The sequence below is a fragment of the Amia ocellicauda genome, chromosome 17 (assembly GCF_036373705.1).
Source record: "Amia ocellicauda isolate fAmiCal2 chromosome 17, fAmiCal2.hap1, whole genome shotgun sequence".
NCBI classification, from domain to species: domain Eukaryota; kingdom Metazoa; phylum Chordata; class Actinopteri; order Amiiformes; family Amiidae; genus Amia; species Amia ocellicauda.
This window is the reverse complement of record NC_089866.1, coordinates 29,333,177-29,356,436: the sequence shown is the minus strand read 5'-3', so window position 1 is coordinate 29,356,436 and position 23,260 is coordinate 29,333,177. Positions and strand designations below refer to the sequence as shown.

Sequence of the window (23,260 nt, the reverse complement as noted above, 5' to 3'; positions counted from 1 at the left end):
CTTGTCAGGTGTTTTCAGCTCAGTTTGAGATCATTGAGGTGAGTAGCTGACACCTGACCCCATAAAGGGAGTCTTCCAGGACCACTGTTGGGAACCACTGCTCTAAGGTATATGATGAAGGACATCCATAATGAAGCTCCTACAGCACAGAGAGGCCACTGCTTCCTTTAAGATCCCGGATGTCTGTTAGACACGCCAAACTTCCTGGGATGAACCTTCAGATAAGGGTTCATCAATAGCAGGATTGGGCAGCTCCAGTCCTTCAGGGCAGGCCTGCCAAATATTTTTAAGAAACCCTTCAATTAGCAATGGATGCATAGAATTAGATTAAGTCATTAATAAAGATAAGGGGAGAGGACAAAAACAGACAACCCTGGGGCCCATGGACTCGAAGTTCCACAGAAATTATATCTCAGATTTCTTACATGATAAATATAAATCCAATTAACTACTGTTAAATCATGCAATTTTACTGTTGGGGACTTTTCCGTACTGATTGCATCAGCCTGGGGTACAGAAGTTAAAATGTGTTGCTATTGTACTCCACAATGACAGAGCATAAATATTGCTACCTGTGGCCTCTCCCAATGAAGCTGGGATTTCTCTGTCCCTCCCCTCTGTGAAGGAACCTGCGGCAGATCTTCCAGTCCTTGCCTCCTTTCATCGATATCCTGCTCCTGCTGCTTTTCTTCATGGTTATCTTCTCTATTTTAGGTAAGTGCTGTCTTTAAATCACCATATGTCCTACTGATCTCATCACTGTTAAAAGTGAGAAGTCTTGATTGACCGTAGATGTGGGACATCAAAACGCACTGAATAAGGGTTCACCCAGAAGCATGAGTGCTGGAATCGTGCAGGGACTGAGGGATAGTTTTACTGTTTTGGGGGTGCTTATTTAATATATGGCGAGGCTCAGTAAATATTTACTCTATAATAATATCTGTTGACTTACTAGAAATGATTTATGATGGTTTCCTAATGCTGTTCTTCCTAATCCTAATCTAATGCTTCCTAATCCTAATTTTCTAGGGTTTTATTTGTTCTCCCACAATGCTGCAAACCAAGTAAGTATCTGTATTTTACTTATTTCAATAGCCCTGTTTACATATTTCCTTTTTAATATCTCAGCAGTATTTAGTTTTACTGATTCAAGATCATAACTGGATAGTTTAAATCACCTAAAGCACCTGTTTTTCAAAGTTGTTAAATGATTATCTCGCATGCCAGACCAGCTACTTGCATTGAAGGTTATATGCATACACATAGCATACACTAACCCCAGCAGGATCTGTTGGTCCTGATACAGATGCTCATGAATTAAGCTAACATTTATACTGCCGTTGGTATAAAGGTGAATGATTTATTTATGAGGTTGAATTTAGTTAATTACATTTTGTAGTTATTCAGGTTAACATCATTTAGGGGATTTTTACCAAACATTTGTACGTAGAAAATAAGCTGTAAAAAGCACAGGTACTGCCCTGGCTCATCAGTATATCTCTTACCAACATTGAATAACCAGGCCCTGACAGTACTCCGCCCCAACCAACACTATATAATCTGTCAATGTCTCATTCATTTAAACTGTACCAGATTTCTGACTGTATACGTCTCTTCCTTTTACAGTATTTCAATACATTGGAAAACAGCATCGTCAGTCTGTTTGTACTCTTGACAACAGCCAAGTAAGCACTCTTGTGTGTTTTGTCCTCATCTTTCATTCATAACCAGCTGTCACTCCATTGACCTGATTAGAAAACAATGCCAAAGTCTACAATATATGTACAGTCACAGGGTTTAAGATCATCAAAGCACACTGACCCCCTTACCATTTTTCAGAGGTCTTAAATCCAATCTTTTTCTAACATGACTGTGACAGGCCACTGTCTGTCATGGCACGGCTGCTGCTGATGCTCGCTGATTAGGTGCTCATGTGTCGCAGCTGTGTTGTCCGCTCCCTCGCAAATTTAATCTCGCTCCCTCCCTGGGGGGGAGAGCTAACCACAGAGAGAAGTGACAACCTCACCTTGGACTTCCCGGAGCAACCAGTTTTGTGGACATTACTGTGTACTGGTTTTGTCTTGTTTCCCCTTTTTGTGTTTTTTGTTGTTGTTTGTTTAAAACCAGTGTGAACCCCCAATAAAGCCCGCACACCACCGGAACCCGTGACTCTCACTCTCTCCCGTTGTTTGTGTCCGGCTTTTACAATGACCCTGTCTCTGTATGCCTGGGTATACATTGTCCCTTTCTATATCAACTTGTAATACATTGGATCATCAGGTTGTTGTTTTTTGTGACTGGAGAAATCAAATTGCATAATGCATAAGTCTGCAAAAATATCGCCTTTAAATTAAAAAGGATAACGAGGAAAGCGTCCATTTGTAAAGTGATCCCGGCATTCCGAATTTTAAACAAAATAAAATACCTGTACTATACTACATTTCACAAGTTACTTGTTTTCAGTTCAGACTTAAAGTTAGCTGCAGAAAGAATACATTTTATTTTGAAATGATCCTGAGCTGTCAGTCTGGTGTCTCCCGTGCAGTTTTCCCGATGTGATGATGCCGGCCTATTCCCAGAACCGCTGGTCCTGCGTGTTTTTCATCGTTTATCTCTCCATTGAGCTCTACTTCATCATGAACCTGGTGAGTGCAGTGCAGGAGGGTGCAGGTCAATGCTGTCTCACAGGGCAGTGCTGCATAGCTTAAGATTAAAAAAAACAAATTGGCTGAAACAAGTTAATTTTTTTTTTTTTTTTTTTTTTTAAAAAGCCATGTTCAGGATTTAAATGTTTAGTGTTATATTTAATAATAAATGAACTATGGTTTGAAACATTGTACATCATGAGTGTGTGCTTGGCCTCATTTCCTGGCTGCAGTGTAATTTACCATATCTTGGCAACATATCTCATTAACTGAGCTGTTTATGTAGTTCTTAAAATCACTCAACTAACCAAGAGAGAGAGTGAAAATTGATACAGAGAGGAAAGTAACTGAATGTCCCTCCTCTTCTCCTCTTGTCCAGCTCTTGGCTGTGGTGTTCGACACCTTCAACGGTGTGGAGAAGATGAAGTTCAAATCCCTGCTCCTACACAAGAGGTCGGCCATCGATCATGCCTTCCAGCTGTTGGTCAGCAGACAGGTAAGGATGGGGCTGTGCTGGTTATCAAGAGCAAGCAGCAGGCTTTAGAAATACATAGCATCACCTGATGACATTACAGATGTTTAAGCAAGTTAGGTATTCAGCCGTATAAATAGGGTCAGAATTGTCACCTGACAGTAGGAACATGTGTTGAGGTGTATAGTGTTAGAAATTGCTGCTGTAACATCTATAGCCAGTTGTAGACAATAGATAATCTTGCTGCTTATTCCAGAGTTTCGAACGTTTGCTTTAGATCACTGGATGCACATCTGATTTTTGATCTTAAAAAAAACAGCCAGTATCAGACAGTGTAGCTGCTCTGTTTCCCATCTGTGGAGCATTCCAACATGTTAAGATCTTTTAAATCAAGATTGAACCAATCTTTTTAAGTATTCTGGAACATAACCGCAGAATACTGCAGTATTTCACAAACATGGGCTTGGCTGCCGTTTTTTAATTCTGTTCAACTCATTTGGAATCATTCTTGTATATGACAATGAATGTGTTGTTGGACTGTTGAAGCTAAACCGAGCTTTGAAGTGTTTTTAGTATGCATCTTTACTACATGCTTGATGCAGTAATAAATACATAAATCAGAAAAAAGTCTCCAACAGATTTCCTTTGTTACTCAAGAAATAGTTTTAATGGGAATGAGAGGTTTTTGCTTTGCATTTTACTACACGCTCCAACAGGGTCTCGCCATAGTCATTTAAAGCTTTTTAGCTTTTACAGAATGCTAGGAAAGTAGCCCCATAACTATACCTGCTGTGAGTGAGCCCGACCCCCTCCCGAAATGTTGTTCACCAATCCAATAAACAATTCCTCAGCACCCTTTTCACTCTGTCCCTTTGCCTACTCTTGCTGTTCAGTTGCGTAGATCACATGATTGTCTGTGTTTTATGGTTCTGGCTGCATGGATCATTTTATGTTGAAATTGAAGGAACTTTAAAAAATCAAACAATACATTTTTTTTTTTCGGTATACTGTGTCAGCATTTTATTTTTAGAAGGAAAACACAAGATAAGCATTTAAAGACCACAGTTCCATGTGTAGGAGTGCTGTCTTCAGATGTAAGCTTAGGTGCTTCACATCTGGATGTAAGTTTTTAGTGACTACTTGTCCTGTTTCATATTAATTTTCTTTAAATTCCGTCTTGGTGTGCCCATAGGAATTCTTTAGCGATTTCTGCTCTTTCTGATATTTGCATTAGAAAAATTATACTATGCATTGTGTTGCTAGTGGCTTCCCAAGAATCCAGTGTCCAGTTATCAACCCAGCAATCAGTTTTTTGAGAAGTGCTTTGTCCTGCAATAATAGTAACTAGCAATCTTTTAAGAGGACATGCATAAATCATGCAATTAAATAAAGTAAAAGTATGATTAAAAAGACCACTGATATGGTCTGTTTCAGAGGCCCAATGGGGTTTCCTTCAAGCAGTTTGACGGGCTGATGCGCTACTACAGGCCGCGGATGAGCACCCGAGATCGCTTCCTTACCTTCAAGGCCCTCAACCAATCCAGTGCTGCCATGCTGAGGTCAGCCCCACACGCTCTCACTTACTCACAACTCAAAGCCACAGTGCTTCTGGTTACCATTGAGAATGAGTCAGCTCATCATTTGCTCAGATGGGTGCTGTCTTTGCCAAGTGTATATTGGACCCATATAAAACCTAGAGTTTTGAGCCCTGAAGTCTAAAGATTATTTGACCAGTGTGTTCATTGTAAAAACATATTTTTTGTCTTTTTTACATTTTATTTCCATTTAAATATGCAAGTGTTCAAACCCAACACTCTGTTTTCTGTGTTGCAGCTTAAAGGATTTTTATAACTTCTATGAAGTGATTGGCTTGAAATGGAAGGTAAGTATCCGGGGGTCCTATGTTGCCTTATGCTTATCCCAAACTGCTGTGTCTAGCAGCTCCTGACCTGCCCATCTCTCTCATTGCAGCCCAGGAAGAGTGGGGAGCACTGGTTCGACGATCTCCCTCACACCCCCTTCCTCATCTTTAAAGGTGACCAATCTTCATAGATGTGCTTGGCAGTGAAAATACCTGTTGTTATTCATGTCCATAGCCATACATGAGGACACTGGTGTTGTGCTGATAGTTCTTGAAACCTTGAACATATTCTAGTTCTGCTCTTAACCTAGCTCAAAGACATCACATTTGAACATACCTAAGAAAACGTTTTGAACTTGAATGCTACCACATGTCTTGAAACTTCACTGTGTTTTCTTTACAGGCATCAATATTCTTGTGAAATCCAAAGCTTTCCAGTATGCCATGTGTAAGTTGTTTTCTTCTACATCTTTACCAGGTAGTTTTATCTGTACTGTTGCATAGTGCTGTGCCCACAATGCAAAACTCCAGTAAATATTTTTCAATGCATTAAAGCAGGCTGTTGCTCTGTGTTGAAACTTGACATATTGTAACTGCAGATGTTTTGCAAGCACCAGAGGGTTTTTCAGTTTTATAAGCCTTGGATTTATCTGGGTTTACATGGGCAGAAACAGTGACAGGGAGGAGGTAAGTGAAAAACAAAATGTCAGACTTGTTTTTTTAGAAGTAATTTGGGGAAGGGGGGGTGAACTGCAATGACAATCACTTGTGGCAACTTAAATTGGGGTCTGTTAGCATGAAGTTATCAGTAAGAATTTATTCTCCTGGTGGAACTAAAAAGAGAAAGTGGGAGAACTGGTGATAAAATAGCATCACATACTTAAAATACCCTTTTAAGAACCAGCAAAAAGCATTATCCAATATCTCCTATCTTCTCCTTGAATGCCTTTTTAAATTAAATTAAGAACAGTGTACCTCACAGTCAGGGCTTGCTACTTAGGAGTTATCCAGTACAAGGGGGCAGCAAAGTGCCAGACGAGCAACTTCAATGTGTCAGGTTTTAGTAGCAGTAGGTGGTAATAAGCGCTTCTAGACTCCTAAAGGGGCCCTCCATGGAGGATGTGTGGGCTTGATGCACTGACTAGCCTTAGTCAATCAGGGTGCTGTACAGTTTTGGCTGTTAGATCACAGGTGTGGCTGCAGCAGTTATTATTTGTGTGGAGGGATGGATAGGTTTCTAAGTGCAGATGACACTAGAAATAAATGACCCTGCATGTGGGAAAGGGAGGACCCTGAAAGTGTTAAAGCATAATAATGTTGAGGGTATTTGTGTGATGGGAGAAGTGACAGACTACCTGGTAGAAAAATAATACACTGCACTGTATTAATGCACTTTGTATTGCTCTTATATTTTGTAAGTCGCCCTGGACAAGGGTGTCTGCTAAGAAATAAATATTATTATTAAGTGTGGGAATGTTAATGATAACATAGAAAGATAAGGTGGGTCTAATGACATGATGGTAAAAGACCAAGTTGCAGGGCAGCAGGAGCAGAGAGGAAAACAGGCAGACAAAGGTATGGTGATGGTGTGTTCTCATTTACGCAGACTGATGATCGAAGGCCAGGCACTATACAGTGCATCCGGAAAGTATTCACAGCGCTTCACTTTTTCCACATTTTGTTATGTTACAGCCTTATTCCAAAATTGATTAAATTAATTATTTTCCTCAAAATTCTACAAACAATACCCCATAATGACAACGTGAAAGACGTTTGTTTGAAATCTTTGCAAATGTATTTAAAATAAAAAACAAAAAAAGCACATGTACATAAGTACATTGAGCCTTTGCTCAATACTTTGTTGAAGCACCTTTGGCACCAATTACAGCCTCATGTCTTTTGGAGTATGATGCTACAAGCTTGGCACACCTATTTTTGGGCAGTTTCTCCCATTCTTCTTTGCAGGACCTCTCAAGCTCCATCAGGTTGGATTGGGAGCGTCGGTGCACAGCCATTTTCAGATCTCTCCAGAGATGTTCAATCGGGTTCAAGCTGGGCCACTTCCGTCTAGTCACTTACCATACAGGCCTGATTGTTGGAGTGCTGCAGAGATGGTTGTTCTTCTGGAAGGTTCTCCTCTCTCCACAGAGACGCACTGGAGCTCTGTCAGAGTGACCATCGGGTTCTTGGTCACCTCCCCGACTAAGGCCCTTCTCCCCCGATCGCTCAGTTTGGACGGGCGGCCAGCTCTAGGAAGAGTCCTGGTGGTTCCAAACTTCTTCCATTTACGGATGATGGAGGCCACTGTGCTCATTGGGACCTTCAATGCTGCAGAATTTTTTCTGTACCCTTCCCCAGATCTGTGCCTTGATACAATCCTGTCTCGGACATCTACAGACAATTCCTTGGACTTCATGGCTTGGTTTGTGCTCTGACATGCACTGTTAACTGTGGGACCTTATATAGAAAGGTGTGTGCCTTTCCAAATCATGTCCAATCAACTGAATTTACCACAGGTGGACTCCAATCAAGTTGTAGAAACATCTCAAGGATGATCAGTGGAAACAGGATGCACCTGAGCTCAATTTTGAGTGTCATGGCAAAGGTTGTGAATACTTATGTACATGTGCTTTTTTTGTTTTTTATTTTTAATAAATTTGCAACGATTTCAAACAAACTTCTTTCACATTGTCATTATGGGGTATTGTTTGTATAATTTTGAGGAAAATAATTAATTTAATCAATTTTGGAATAAGGCTGTAACATAACAAATAGTGGAAAAAGTGAAGTTCTGTGAATATGTTCCGGATGCACTGTAATTAGAAGGTGAAATGATGGTGAGCAATTAAATATTGATAACGCAGAAAAAATGCAAAACCGTTAGAAACTGAATGGATATCAGGCAAAACGGTGTCAGCAGAAATTGAGTCAAATGATGAGCATTAAAACTAAACTGGGTATCAGGTTTGGGAATCAGTGGCCAATGCATGCAAAAACAAATTCCATGTAAGGAAACCCTCAATTTTCATGACCAAATATTCAAACACTACAGGGAGTCACATACTGTGTCTGTCCAGCAGAGGCTGGAGAAAATTTAAATGAATGTAGCTGCACCATGAATACATCATTAATGTCTTCTGAACCTTGTTTGTAGATGTCGTTGTTGCAGTCAATGGGGTGTGGATCTTGGTGGAGACCTTCATGTTGGACAGTAAGGATTGTCATCTTCTTGCTTTCTGATTATTCAACAATGTCTCGGCACATTGACCCTTCTGTAATGCAGGGTCCTTAACTCTTTTCCATCACTCACTTAAGAATGTAATATTTTACTGTAATAATCCACTAATGCCACATTGGAAGTTACATCTGTATACCAGCTTACCCGTATAACATTCCAGTGAGTCTGTGGAGACTCACCCACCCTCCCCAAATCTTATCCGCACACTGAAACGGTCTGTGAGCCTTTGCTTCATTTTGGAAAGGACAGGTTCTGGTGAGCCACAGTCTTAACCAGGTTTTCTAGGTCCCCCTTATATCACCAATTTGTAAAGCCCTGCCAAGCAGTTGTTTGCAGTTAGATTGATTGACCAGATCTATTTTGAGCTGTAGGGTGTTAGGGCCTTAATTCCCTGTGATTTGTAAACTTCCCTAATTTGAAGAAATTAGTTGTTTATCTAATCATAATACAATATTTTATGTCTTATCACTTAAGGCAATCTATAAATTATTCCGCCTTTATGTTAAAGAATTAAGGTACTTATTTTTTTTGTCCTAAAAGTGCTTTTCTAACCCCTATTTTATTTCCTTTGAATGTAGAAGGTTTCTCCTGGTCTCCCAGTGTACCCTGGAGTTATATTGTCTTCCTGACAAGTAAGTGATTGGTTTACCTAGTAACCATTTTGTACTCGTATGTTCTCTTGGATAAACCCTGACAAGCCTCAACAGCTGGAACTCACTCTGGCACTAGAGGTCACTGTACTACAAGACTAGATATGACCACCTATTGAACAAGACAGATCGCTTATGTCTTTCTCTTTGTGTCAGTTTATGGAGTGGAGATGCTGTTGAAAATCACAGGACTGGGGCCCTTGGAATACTTCAGCCCTGGGTGGAACCTGTAAGTATCTTGCCTTGTCTCAGTGGGCCTTGTGAACAACAGGTCTTCTCCAAAATTAGTAAAATATTTGTTCCCCACCTCATACTTTCCTTCTCCAGCCCCTTAGTGATACTCACACCCAAACTACACTAGATAACTAGATGTCTCTTATACGATAAAAGACATTCTTCACACAACCTATAAAATAAATGTGGATTACATAGAGTAGTAATGGTTCTATATAGCATGACTATCTCATAATGACTTCTGGTGATGGTATATTGATGTCATCCCCTCCTGCAGGTTTGATTTCTCCATCACACTGCTTGCCTTTCTGGGCCTAATCGTGGTGGCCTTCGGCATGGAGCCCTTCTACTTCATTGTGGTGCTGCGCCCTCTGCAGCTGCTCAGGTAAGAAGCCAGAGTCTGTCCCTTCTGACCAGATCATTCCCAAATGGCCTAGGCCAGACAAGTCGCATGCAGTGGACACGTCATTATTTTGAATTGTATTTATTTTTAATTTCACAGTAATTGCTGAAAGGCGCTATATAAAATCAATAAATGATTCATTATTATTATTATTATTATTATTATTATTATTATTATTATTATATATCTTAGCAGATGCCCTTATCCAGGGTGACTTAAATTTTTTACAATATATCACATTATACATGTTGTATTATTATTATTAAACCTTTATTTAAGTCATTTGAGAACAAATTCTCATTTCCAGTAACAACCTGGCCAAGGAGGGCAATCAGGAATATACTCTGATACAGTGCAACGTCTTGCATCCAACTGCCATGTATCCACCCTAACCAGTTAACTGCCCACAAAAATACATACATCAATAAATATTTCAACAGCAAGGGCAAAATTTTAAATGGAAAAAATAATTAATCTTGCTTTAACAATGAAACAAAATTCGTCTCAAGGCTTCCAAGATGAGAATGTTATTTTCTATAGATCAGGGCTTCCCAACCTTTTCCATTCCAAGGACCACTTGATCAACATCATAAATCTTTGAGGCCCACTACCCACAAAATCCATTCAAATCTCATTTTTAAATGTAAACACATTTGCATAATGTGTCAATGACGTCACATTAGTTTTTACAATTAATCCATATAAACAAAATAAAACATCCCCTTACAGTTTAAAATGTGTTATGTCGAACAGTAATCGTGTTTTAATTTATTTTTACAATCACACGGTTTATACAGTGAGGGAAAAAAGTATTTGATCCCCTGCTGATTTTGTATGTTTGCCCACTGACAAAGAAATGATCAGTCTATAATTTTAATGGTAGGTGTATTTTAACAGTGAGAGACAGAATAACAGCAAAAAAATCCAGAAAAACGCATTTCAAAAAAGTTATAAATTGATTTGCATGTTAATGAGGGAAATAAGTATTTGATCCCCTATCAATCAGCAAGATTTCTGGCTCCCTGGTGTCTTTTATACAGGTAACGAGCTGAGATTAGGAGCACTATCTTAAAGGGAGTGCTCCTAATCTCAGCTCGTTACCTGTATAAAAGACACCTGTCCACAGAAGCAATCAATCAATCAGATTCCAAACTCTCCACCATGGCCAAGACCAAAGAGCTGTCCAAGGATGTCAGGGACAAGATTGTAGACCTACACAAGGCTGGAATGGGCTACAAGACCATCGCCAAGCAGCTTGGTGAGAAGGTGACAACAGTTGGTGCGATTATTCGCAAATGGAAGAAACACAAAATAACTGTCAGTCTGCCTCGGTCTGGGGCTCCATGCAAGATCTCACCTCGTGGAGTTTCAATGATCATGAGAACGGTGAGGAATCAGCCCAGAACTACACGGGAGGATCTTGTTAATGATCTCAAGGCAGCTGGGACCATAGTCACCAAGAAAACAATTGGTAACACACTACACTGTGAAGGACTGAAATCCTGCAGCGCCCGCAAGGCCCCCCTGTTCAAGAAAGCACATGTACAGACCCATCTGAAGTTTTTGCCAACATCTGAATGATTCAGAGGAGAACTAGGTGAAAGTGTTGTGGTCAGATGAGACCAAAATCAAGCTCTTTGGCATCAACTCAACTCGCCGTGTTTGGAGGAGGAGGAGGAATGACCCCAAGAACACCATCCCCACCGTCAAACATGGAGGTGGAAACATTATGCTTTGGGGGTGTTTTTCTGCTAAGGGGACAGGACAACTGCACCGCATCAAAGGGACGATGGACGGGGCCATGTACCGTCAAATCTTGGGTGAGATCTTGCCCTCTTGCCCTCAGCCAGGGCATTGAAAATGGGTCCGTGGATGGTATTCCAGCATGACAATAACCCAAAACACACAGCCAAGGCAACAAAGGAGTGGCTCAAGAAGAAGCACATTAAGGTCCTGGAGTGGCCTAGCCAGTCTCCAGACCTTAATCCCATAGAAAATCTGTGGAGGGAGCTGAAGGTTTGAGTTGCCAAACGTCAGCCTCAAAACCTTAATGACTTGGATCTGCAAAGAGGAGTGGGACAAAATCCCTCCTGAGATGTGTGCAAACCTGGTGGTCAACTACAAGAAACGTCTGACCTCTGTGATTGCCAACAAGGGTTTTGCCACAAAGTACTAAGTCGAAGGGGTCAAATACTTATTTCCCTCATTAACATGCAAATCAATGTATAACTTTTTTGAAATGCATTTTTCTGGATTTTTTTGTTGTTATTCTGTCTCTCACTGTTAAAATACACCTACCATTAAAATTATAGACTGATCATTTCTTTGTCAGTGGGCAAACATACAAAATCAGCAGGGGATCAAATACTTTTTTCCCCCACTGTATATAGGTAGGCTTTTGATTTAACTTGCATGAACATGTTAACCTTCCAGTAAAAGCACTTTACTCTTAATAAACTGTATGTGTGGTGATGTATGCATGTTATCTTGAATTTGTATTTTATTCAAGAGAGAAAATAGTGTCGGAAATAATGAATCGGTATTAAAATGGTGTAAAACCCTTGATGATAAACCCCGGTGTTCAATAACATTAAAAAAAGACAACTATACTGAAAGTAGTAAATACGAAAGACACTGGAACACAGTAACCTTAATAGTTGGGTTAACTAAAGAAAAAGACTCCCTTCTACAGTTTGTGTCAAAATTATATATTTTTTCAGTATATAATAATAATAATAATAATAATAATGGGTAAATTGCAATGAACTTATTACAGAGCTGCTTACTAACCACGGGATCATCTCCAGTTAGTGCACTGTTAGTGCGCTAGTTCGTAGCAACTGACCCATTAATCCTAATAAATTATGTTACTAATTTAAATTTACACTGATTAAATGATCCCAGAGATTGGTAGTTCCTCCGTGATATACCAGTTTTCAGTTGTACCAGCTTACATTCAACTTTTTGGGTGTCTTCTGTGCATTTAGCAAAAAATCCCAAACAGCAAATGTTTTTCGAGACATTTGTTTAGTTTTTTTATGTTTGCATTATATTGCACAACACTTAAATGCAGAATAACACAGAGTGGTCCACATGCATGCTGGTAGATGGGGGGATAGTACTCTTTCAGAAGGAAAAAAGTTAAATTATCAGTGTAATCGTACATTTTCAAAATACATTGTTTAAATTTAATCTGGTCCAATACCTGCTGACACAACGGTTTTTAACTTTGTTATATTCCACAATTTTTATTTAAGTAATGGGCATTATACAAATCAAATATTTTAATGTAGATAGACTACAAGTGACATCTGAAGTCGATGGCTGTATTTGAAACCGCATACTATACGTACTACATACCAACATTTCAGTAATGTTGAAATGTTGGTATGTAGTACGTGTAGTATGGGTAGTATGCGGTTTTGAATACAACCAATTGTACACCTGCAGTACCTCTACGGCCCACAGATTGGGAATCACTGCTATAGATGTTCCCATTCCCACTCTCCTTTATCCCAGGCCGCAATGGGCTGGATATGTGATGCCATACTGTAATGCCGCAGAAGAACGGCGTTGGCGTTTACACAGACTGCTGCCAGTACAATTTCACGTATATAGTATACTTGTATTTCTTCAATGAATTTTTCCTAGTCCTAACAATTACAATGCTGATCTGGTTATTTTATGATATATGTAGTAATATATTAAAACATAAGGGTGGAGATTGCTACTACACTGGCCAAAATTAAAGATCATGGGGAAAAACACAGTAGACAACTCAATGAAACCAGTTGGTGACATGATTTAGGTTGTTGTTTTTGTAGATAAAATACACTTAATTAATTAATTAAAATCCTACTTTCTGTTTTGTACTTTTCTTTCAGGCTGTTTAAAATCAAGACACGGTACCGCAATGTGCTGGACACCATGTTTGAGCTGTTCCCCAGAATGGCCAGGTAACCTCTCACCGCTGGGCGGATTAATAACTTTCTAGAAACTCCCCTTGTCACATTCTGTAGCTGGATTAAAAAACAGGTATCTATAGCTGCCTTGTTTGTAAAGGTTTTCAAACACAGCTCAGAAACTGCAACCTACAGCAGGAGCCGAGTTACTAATCAGTGACATCAGAATAACCCGGTCTGTCTGTCTGCCCCTGTCTGTATTGAAGCCATTGTTCATAAACTTGCTTTGTACATTTAGAAGCCTCAGATGATTTTAAGTTGAAATCATTTGCACATTCACACTCTTAACTGCTGTTTTGCCTCTGCTGGGGCGGTCACTTTTACCAGCTCAGAGTGACTAGCGAACTGTAGTGATCCTGTCTTTGTTTCATTCTACAGTTTGGGACTGACCCTCATAATTTTCTACTATTCCTTTGCCATTGTCGGGATGGAGTTCTTTGCTGGAGTCATCTACCCAAACTGCTGCAAGTAAGACTGAACTAGTAATTTCAAAGCTATGATCAAAGCTATGTGCATACAGAATTAGTTATTTCATATATTTTCTATTATCCTAGTTCGGGCTGGGTATCGGCACTGATCTCCCGAATCGATTGGGTTTGATTTTGATTTGATTTCGATTTAATTTGGGAATAGTGATAATGACAATACCAGTATTGCTTGAGAGAGATTGTCTGAGAATTAATGCTGCACAGCATTAACTGCACAGGGTTCCCTCCAACTCAGGGGTTCCCAATGTCTGGTGATGGAGGGCCAATTCCCGGAGGTTGCATGGGATGGGGGGGGGGCCGCAGTAGAAAATTAACCACAGATGAAAACGAAATATGTCCCAAATCATATCTGGCTTTGGGGGGGCCGCACCAAACATCGAGGGCCACATTTGGCCCCGGGCGGCACTTTGGGAATCCCTGCTCTAACTTATATAACATGGTAGATTACTAAAGATTAATGTTAAACATTCACTATCAGGCCCAAAACATCACATTGAATTGCTTTTGCTTTTTATTTAACAAATATAAATAACTAATTTAGTTTTTTAATATATATATATATATATATATATATATATTAGTAAAAACAAAAGCAAGTACCTCATTTATAAACTACCATGAAATAATGACAAATTTACTGAGGCTCTGAGTTGTTTGTTGTTTTTTTTTGTTTGTTTGTTTTTAAATGTCACCATGTATTAATCACACACACACACACCATCAGCTGCCTGATGTATTATCACTCAAAAGCAAAATGTTCTATTTCACTACTGTCTGAATAAAATCGGTTAAGTAAGCATACCTCAACTTTCAAAATAGTGCAAGGCTAAGTTTAGTGTGTGAGCGAAACAGCTACGTGTATAGAAGAGCTTGGGGGGTGCGATTGTGTATTGAAGAGCGGGGGGGGGGGGGGTGTGTGATCGCGTATTGATGAGCAACACGCATACGTTTGGCCAGGCAGCACTGTTTTTTTCTTTCACTGAGAAATAGCATAGAGATCGATAAGATCGATCGCAGGATTTTAAGAATCCTAGTTCTGCCACTACCAGTGACAAAGTCCATTGAGTTCTTCTTGTGAATGATATGCAGGCGTTAGTGTGGAAAGAGTGTTGGACTGACCAGCTGTGTAATAACTGCGTCCTGTCTCTCAGCACCAGCACCGTGGCGGACTCCTACCGGCAGGTAAATGTCACTGTGGGAAACCGCACCGTACTGGATGAGGGCTACTACTATCTCAACAACTTCAACAACATCCTCAACAGCTTCGGTAGGACCTCCGAGGACCCCACCCACCTCCCCCTCAAAGTCCAAACTGTATCCATACCATTGCCTTTTTTCTTATTTTGAATGTAATGGTAACTGCCTTGTCCTGGCGATTTGAGATTACAATCTCTAATGGTAATTTGTTTTCTTTCAGTGACGCTGTTTGAGCTTACCGTTGTCAACAACTGGTACATTACAATGGTGAGTTGAAAGATGTTGCATAGAGTGCTCAGCTGTAGTATGTTCCCTCGGGCGAATGCAAACATTATTTTAGCTGGTGAATAAGAAAACAATAGGATTCATCCCCTTCTCTCTGTCCATCCCTTCCCTTTACACTTTAGTCACTTGCGTAGGTGCATCAGATTTATAACAAGAAGAAAAGGCTTATAACCCATTATAACCCACCTATATTCTATTATTTACTTCACAGCATCAAGCTGCATTTTGAAAGATCCTAGCTTACACAACACAGTGTGCTTATTGAAACATTAGTAGTTTTGTATCCTACATTTCTTTGAATCTGTCCTAATAAGCCATGTCCCTACCACTCAGATAGGTATACAAGTCTTTCATAAATGAACCCAAGTTCAGTTTTTGCAGTGTCTACATTTTTTCTGCTTTTGAATGGTCTCCTCTCCTCTCCTCTCGCAGGAAGGGGTGACATCGCAGACCACGCACTGGAGCCGTCTGTATTTCATGACCTTCTACATAGTCACAATGGTGAGCTTGGCCTCTCTGGGTTATCTAGGGGTTATGAAGTTCCCCCACTGCAAAAACTAAATCCGGAACTCCCACCAACCGTCTCTCCCCCAGCTCTAGTCGAAAAACTATGGAAACTTAACAACACGTTGAGGAAGACATTTCTCGCTTCCTACTCACACACACTACCTACACTGCAGTAAGTTCATTAACCCTTTGTGGTCCTATGTCGGACTGGATCCGACATTGTAAAAATGCGATTGCGGTCCTGTGTTGGACATAGTCCGACATCTCTTTAAACGCATCTTTTGCACTGAAAAACGCGATTCTCTTCTGGAAAAAGCCGAACACAGCCTTCAGCAGCCTTTGAAACATCACGATAAGTTGGAGAACACTCAAAACTTATGGGCTAAGCCCCCCCGTGAGAGTCTGGAGTCAGGAAGTGATAGAGAGAGAGAGAGAGAGAGATGCAGGCTCTCACTGCAGGCTAAACATGGCTGCATCAGCATCACAGAGTCAGAAAACATGACTGTTACAGATGTTAGAATAAGCAGATAGTGAAGTAAATAGTTATTTAGATGGAGGCAGCAATGAGACTATATTCTTATGCAGAACCCGCAGCAGAAAGCCTGTCTTACACCCAGATTAATGCTTCAAGAAGGATCATACTTCAAAAACACAGATAAATCATTGCATATAGTTTTTAGGTGATTATTTGTTTTTGCATATTTATGTGGATTTAACATATTTCTCTTTTTTGTTTTCAAACCTTGGCACATGTAAATAGTTGTAAACATTGATGTAAAACGTTTTTTGTAGCTTTTCTTAGTTCTAAAGTTAATTTATTGCCAGTAAACCTTTTTTAAACCATTTTGCACTTTTTATATTCATTTGTGCCTGGAATAATAGTAAAAAAAATTGAGGGTGTACTTTGGAATAATACTGCTTTGTGCATTGTTTCTTGCAAACAAATTGAAGTTATTTAAACTTAAACAACACATGGTCTGAAGTGTTATTTTCTTTGCAAAATTAAATTGGACTTGAGCAGCCTGACAGCTGCAAAATAATTGGACTGCAAAGGGTTAAATGGGTGATCCGAATGCAAAACAAAATGTGGCCCAAAATATTTTGCCTCAGTTTGCCTTCTTTGTTAAGTCTGTGCATCTCATTTACTTTTGTGGTTCTACACATCCAAACCAGCCCTTTAAAAATAAAATTGCAGAAGTGCAAGCATGTAAGGCTATTTAGAGTGCACTCGGCTATGTGCGTGACATCCCTGCTTCTCTCTGACCCAGGTGGTGATGACCATCATCGTGGCCTTCATCCTGGATGCCTTCGTCTTCAGGATGAACTACAGCCGCAAGAACCGTGAACCTGTGGGCGACCCTGAAGGTGAGTGTGTATTATGCTGCTAGGCAACTCCGTACTATCCAACTGTGAGTTGCTGGGCAACTACAGTATATTTTTTTACACACACTTTCCCTTCCCACTGAGAAGCTCACACAATATTCCTTATCCTTAACAGGCTTTAACTCTTAATAAAGACATCTGTCCACATACATGCTGTAATGTCACTTTAGTTCTGTAATGCATTTACTGTTTTTTTTTTTTTTTATATATACATTTGGTCTGCCTGTGTCTCTGCTCTGTGGTTCAACTGCCTCTGAAATGCCCTGCTCTGTTGCAGCTGTATGTCTGCAGTGACTGATTGTGCTGCCGTCTCTCTGCAGATGAGAATGGCATTGTGTTCGAGGTCGAGGTGATGAGGGCGGAGGTGGTGGCCACACTGGAGCTGTACAAGCAGAGCTGCCCTGGGACCACCAGCCTCTCCTCCCTGCAGGGGGTGCAGCTGAGCATGGAGCGCAGTGGGGTGAGAGCCAGATCATAAGTCTCAAGGCCTGTTCACTGTGCACTGCGCAGGGGGCTCACACAGGATGAAGGCACAGGCTACACACACTCATACTTGTAGTTCACACAGTGACATTGAATCGTTGTGTTTAACCATTCTGATTGGTCAATAATGTGGGTCATGTGACGTAGCTCTTGAACAGCAATTTAATCAATATTGTTGGATTTATTTATCAGTGGTATATTTCCTCATTTTACTGAAGGCCTCAACACAGTATGCCCGTCTGTGCAGAGATCTTTTTCGGATGTCTTTGCAGGGCTGAGAGGGCCACAGGGCTGGAGTGGGGACCCTGCCCTGCTTCAAACGCAACCAAATAAATGCATTGCTGCCATGCAGAGGCAGTGAGATTCCCAGGCCCTCTCAGCCTCACCTTACTCCTCTCCCTCTCCTGCAGCTCTCGTCTGTGGTGTTCCGGGGCCGGCGGTCCCGCACCAAGAGTGATCTGAGCATGAGGATGTACGAGGAGGAGATGCAGGTGAGTATAATGAGCTCGTTAGCAGAGCTACTAGGGTCAGGGAGAATGTAGCCACCAGTCCAGGAAGAGGGGTCTCGTGACTCTACTCAACTGCCTTTCCTAGACATTAAGTATCTGATCAGTTATACCTACTCAAAACAATTATTCCTTTTTATCTCCAAGCCATTCTGTCCGTTTTCAAGATTTTGAGCTAAGTCGAGTAATCGTGAAAGATCTATATCATCTGTATCGACACATCTGACAGAGTTGATTCCGAGAGATGGCTGGACAGCTCTCCTGGTGGTTTCTGCTGTCTGTACGATTGATCGAGCCCGTCTTGTTTCAGGAGTGGTACGAGGAGTTCTCCAGGGAGAGTCAGGTCCACACACCACTGGACACCCTGCCACCGCCCAGTATCCGGCCCTCTGTCCAGGACCTCCGCCAGCGTGCCCACAGCATCAACTAGGACCCCTCAGCCCCGCCTTCGCTGGCACACATCACATACCTTCAACAGGCCTCAGGATGTGTACACTGTGGGGCCAGGGAGAGGAACTAGTTGGGTTTTAATTGAACTATGATTCTAAATGCAAGGACTCGTGTTAATCAAACTGAGGAAAATGTTCAACTGATCTGTTCTCAGAGAGCGTTTTCCCAAAAGCCGGAGGTGGCTGTAAATAACCACTCTAATTGCAACAAACGGTGGAAACACAGAGCAGAAATGCTGAACCTGGGGAAAGAAGAAAGGCATAATTCCCTTTCTTTGAATAAGCACATTAATAGTAGTTATCTTTCCACTTGTTCAGCATTGCTATTGAGGGAGTCCTGTAACCGGTAACCGGTCTGGTATAATCAGGTTTAATCATCTGTGTTTCCTACATTTCCCAGTGGACCAGAATACAGTGATCTCTTGATATGAAGACACTCCACAAAGTACTTTTTTTATTTGATTATTATTTAAATGGCTTCAACAAAATGGGTTGTATTGTGTTTCAGTAGGTCCTCCAAAACTCACTGAAATAACTGGAGTTATGAGCCGGGAAGAAAACCCAAAACTATGATGTTCCTCTAGCACTAGGGCTTTTGAACTAAACTAATAAAATACACGTATCAGGAGATGCTTCAAGACAAATCAAGCGTTTGCACTAGAGCAGAGATTCTGCTTTAAAAAAAAAAAAAACTTTTGGTGTCTGAACTGCAAAATGGCAGCCTAGCCATGATTGCTGGAGACGGTGTCACAGATTCAAAGCTGCAAAACAATTCTCCATCTGAAAATCCAGGGAGACGTGCTTTTTAGTTGCATTTGAATCTGAAAGGCTGATATCAGCGTGGCTCCTCTGTAATAGCTGCATAATGAAAGCAACCTAGTCAAATTCCAGTGGATGAAGTGGACAATTTGGAAAAGGGGGCTTTCGTGAGTGAATGACGGACAGATCTCCTATTTAAAATACTGTACGAAACACTTATATACACTCACCTAAACGATTATTAGGAACACCATACTAATACTGTGTTTGACACACTTTCGCCTTCAGAACTGCCTTAATTCTACATGGCATTGATTCAACAAGGGGCTGAAAGCATTCTTTAGAAATGTTGGCCCATATTGATAGGATAGCATCTTGCAGTTGATGGAGATTTGTGGGATGCACATCCAGGGCACGAAGCTCCCGTTCCACCACATCCCAAAGATGCTCTGTTGGGTTGAGATCTGGTGACTGTGGGGGCCAGTTTAGTACAGTGAACTCATTGTCATGTTCAAGAAACCAATTTGAAATGATTCGACCTTTGTGACATGGTGCATTATCCTCCTGGAAGTAGCCATCAGAGGATGGATACATGGTGGTCATAAAGGGATGGACATGGTCAGAAACAATGCTCAGGTAGGCCGTGGCATTTAAACGATGCCCAGTTGGCACTAAGGGGCCTAAAGTGTGCCAAGAAAACATCCCCCACACCATTACACCACCACCACCAGCCTGCACAGTGGTAACAAGGCATGATGGATCCATGTTCTCATTCTGTTTACGCCAAATTCTGACTCTACCATCTGAATGTCTGAATGACAGAAATCGAGACTCATCAGACCAGGCAACATTTTTCCAGTCTTCAACTGTCCAATTTTGGTGAGCTTGTGCAAATTGTAGCCTCTTTTTCCTATTTGTAGTGGAGATGAGTGGTACCCGGTGGGGTCTTCTGCTGTTGTAGCCCATCTGCCTCAAGGTTGTACGTGTTGTGGCTTCACAAATGCTTTGCTGCATACCTCGGTTGTAACGAGTGGTTATTTCAGTCAAAGTTGCTCTTCTATCAGCTTGAATCAGTCGGCCCATTCTCCTCTGACCTCTAGCATCAACAAGGCATTTTCGCCCCCACAGGACTGCCGCATACTGGATGTTTTTCCCTTTTCACACCATTCTTTGTAAACCCTAGAAATGGTTGTGCGTGAAAATCCCAGTAACTGAGCAGATTGTGAAATACTCAGACCGGCCCGTCTGGCACCAACAACCATGCCACGCTCAAAATTGCTTAAATCACCTTTCTTTCCCATTCAGACATTCAGTTTGGAGTTCAGGAGATTGTCTTGACCAGGACCACACCCCTAAATGCATTGAAGCAACTGCCATGTGATTGGTTGGTTAGATAATTGCATTAATGAGAAATTGAACAGGTGTTCCTAATAATCCTTTAGGTGAGTGTGTATATGTGTATATATATATATATATATATATATATATAGGTTAGTAATTCTCATTCTATTTAGTATAGGACAAATACAGTTTACCGGGGGTCACTTTACTGAAGTTCTATGCAGTATTTTGGAGTCATTAACAAGATTTACTGAACCGCTTGTAAGAGTTTTAAGGGTTTTTTTTTCTTTTAAAATTATGGATGGGGTCTCACTCGTGTCACAACGTTAGTTTCTGAAAGTGATGTTTACAGCTTCCAGTGAAGACCACGCTGTGAAAAGTGCGTTCCAAGAACTCTGGAATCATGTCTGCAGGCAAGAGGGCTTCAGGAACCTCCAGCGTCAAAACCCAATTCATCTAATCAGGTTTTTATAGATGTGTTTTTATTTTGACTGCCTTTCAGGGCTATAAACTGTCTGTTTAGTCTGTAACAAACTGTTCAAATGAGATGGAGAACAGGGTGGGCTGTTACAAAGTTATTCACAGCTTCCAGGAGCAGAGATGTATGCTCCCCTGCTGTCTGGAGGAATTAAACGTGAAGACAGCCGTATGCCTGGCCTTGCCTTGTGTGAACTGATACTTGAACGTGGTATTAATACCTTCTTCTGTATGACCCCTGCATTAAATAAAGCACTGACAATGAGACCATTCTTCATGTTGGCATTTCGGACCACACTAAGAATCCGTATTTTTTTGGTGGACTTTCCTGATAGTATTCAGATAGCATTTATCCTAGGTAAGAGAAGATAGGGCACTCATGTTTTAAAGACAGAGAAATTATCATTTTACTTTTGTAACTTGTTCTTCTGTAAGTGTATAATGTATCGGTGTATTAAATATAAGGAATACATTTTAATATCAGTTGTGGCATTTTCATTTTCTCCAGACCCAAGTGAGCAGGGAGTTGAGCAGCTCCTTGATCGACCAAGGCCTCTGCTTGATAAGCAGAGGCCCAGTATAACTGCACATGTAATGTTTATTATATAATAAGCGTTTTCCATTCCTGGTGATGCTAAAATTACTTGCTGCAAATAGTGTTTTTTTTTTTTGTCCAATTATGATTTTGTTTATGTATTAATGAACTTGGCTCGAAGACCTCCCTCTTGGGAATTTACTGCCAACACTGTGTGCTTCTTATTACCGTGCAAGGCCACAGGGCTCACAGGGATCTTAAATTTGCCATTAACTGAAAGACTAACATCTTAATCTTGAATAACATCATTTACACCTTCCCACTGCACTGCAATCAATACATGCTTTTGGGCATGTTTGTCTGCAAATGGCAGGACCTGACAGTAGATGCTCTTGGTACATTCAAGACTGGTTAGATTGCCCAGAGAAAGCAGCCCCGGCAGGATAATGTGGTATGTCATTGTGGCATGATGAATTTAAATGTGGTATTGTTATAGAAGGATCAAATATACAACCCCAGTGGATAGAAACTGGTTTTGTTTGAGGTTTTTGTAACTACTACTACTCTGACTGATTTTGTCTATTTAAATAAATGCCCTATATACTCTGTTGTCACCATTACAGCCTCCTTTTGTAAATATAAAGATTAAGATGCAAACTACTCCCAAAATGCCCACAATGTGAGTCATCTCTGAGCAGGGGCATGCAAACGCCATGACTCCAGGTCCTCAGTTTTCTAAAGAGACTGAACCTTAAGTCAAAACACTCCTATGCAGTAATTGTTGTAGAAGTAAGGTTAATTTTCCATTTTGGGTACTAGGAAAATGTTTCAGATCACATCCATACAAGAGCTAAGTAATTCAGACTAAAAACTCTGATTTAAAAAGAAACCTTTTCCAACATATTACTCGTGAACTTTTTTTTTTTCTTTCTTTTTCCAACTCAAATCATATTACAGCTGACGTTTTCACAAAACCTGTTTTGAGGCTTTTGGCCTTATTATTATTTTTAAAAGAGCATAGCCCTTTCATTGAGTACAGCATGGTATCCAATGTACCGTTCCAGGCAAGAGATCAGAATGTCTTACCATCTTATTGGCAGGAGAGGTTTAGCTGAAATTGGGCTTTGCAAAGCTCCAGCCCAAGGAGGCACAGACGTGCCCTGCCAGCCTGCAGGCCTCAAGACCAACACAAAATTCAGTTCCTGTGATCAGCTCACTTGTGTCATCAGGGAATTATCTGAGCTGGGCTGAGCTATTGCAGGCCTGTGCTGTAAAAGTGCGTAGCTTTCACTGTGGGCTGTCTTCTGTCACCACGAAAGCAACATCCAAAAGCTTGTGAACTCTGGAACGTAGAGCCAGGTCAGTTCCCTTTGGGTACAGTGCAA

The 23,260-nt window shown here is 40.8% G+C and overlaps 1 protein-coding gene across 2 annotated transcripts in view; it reads left to right on the top strand.

Moving 5' to 3' along the window:
* The window catches only part of tpcn1 (two pore segment channel 1), a 39,644-nt gene extending 17,163 nt beyond the window's left edge, over positions 1-22,481 (top strand). For both annotated transcript variants that reach the window (XM_066689060.1, XM_066689061.1), the window contains exons 6-27: positions 626-714; positions 1,030-1,064; positions 1,627-1,685; positions 2,546-2,645; positions 3,025-3,141; positions 4,552-4,676; positions 4,951-4,999; positions 5,089-5,152; positions 5,382-5,426; positions 8,133-8,189; positions 8,795-8,848; positions 9,023-9,095; positions 9,378-9,485; positions 13,388-13,459; positions 13,844-13,933; positions 15,105-15,220; positions 15,371-15,417; positions 15,868-15,936; positions 17,211-17,307; positions 17,646-17,785; positions 18,219-18,299; positions 18,625-22,481. In XM_066689060.1, the coding sequence (XP_066545157.1) occupies positions 626-714; positions 1,030-1,064; positions 1,627-1,685; positions 2,546-2,645; positions 3,025-3,141; positions 4,552-4,676; positions 4,951-4,999; positions 5,089-5,152; positions 5,382-5,426; positions 8,133-8,189; positions 8,795-8,848; positions 9,023-9,095; positions 9,378-9,485; positions 13,388-13,459; positions 13,844-13,933; positions 15,105-15,220; positions 15,371-15,417; positions 15,868-15,936; positions 17,211-17,307; positions 17,646-17,785; positions 18,219-18,299; positions 18,625-18,744 (1,807 nt within the window). In that variant the 3' untranslated portion in view covers positions 18,745-22,481. The remainder of the gene's footprint in view (positions 1-625; positions 715-1,029; positions 1,065-1,626; positions 1,686-2,545; positions 2,646-3,024; positions 3,142-4,551; positions 4,677-4,950; positions 5,000-5,088; positions 5,153-5,381; positions 5,427-8,132; positions 8,190-8,794; positions 8,849-9,022; positions 9,096-9,377; positions 9,486-13,387; positions 13,460-13,843; positions 13,934-15,104; positions 15,221-15,370; positions 15,418-15,867; positions 15,937-17,210; positions 17,308-17,645; positions 17,786-18,218; positions 18,300-18,624) is intronic.
* Positions 22,482-23,260: the final 779 nt, after the last annotated feature.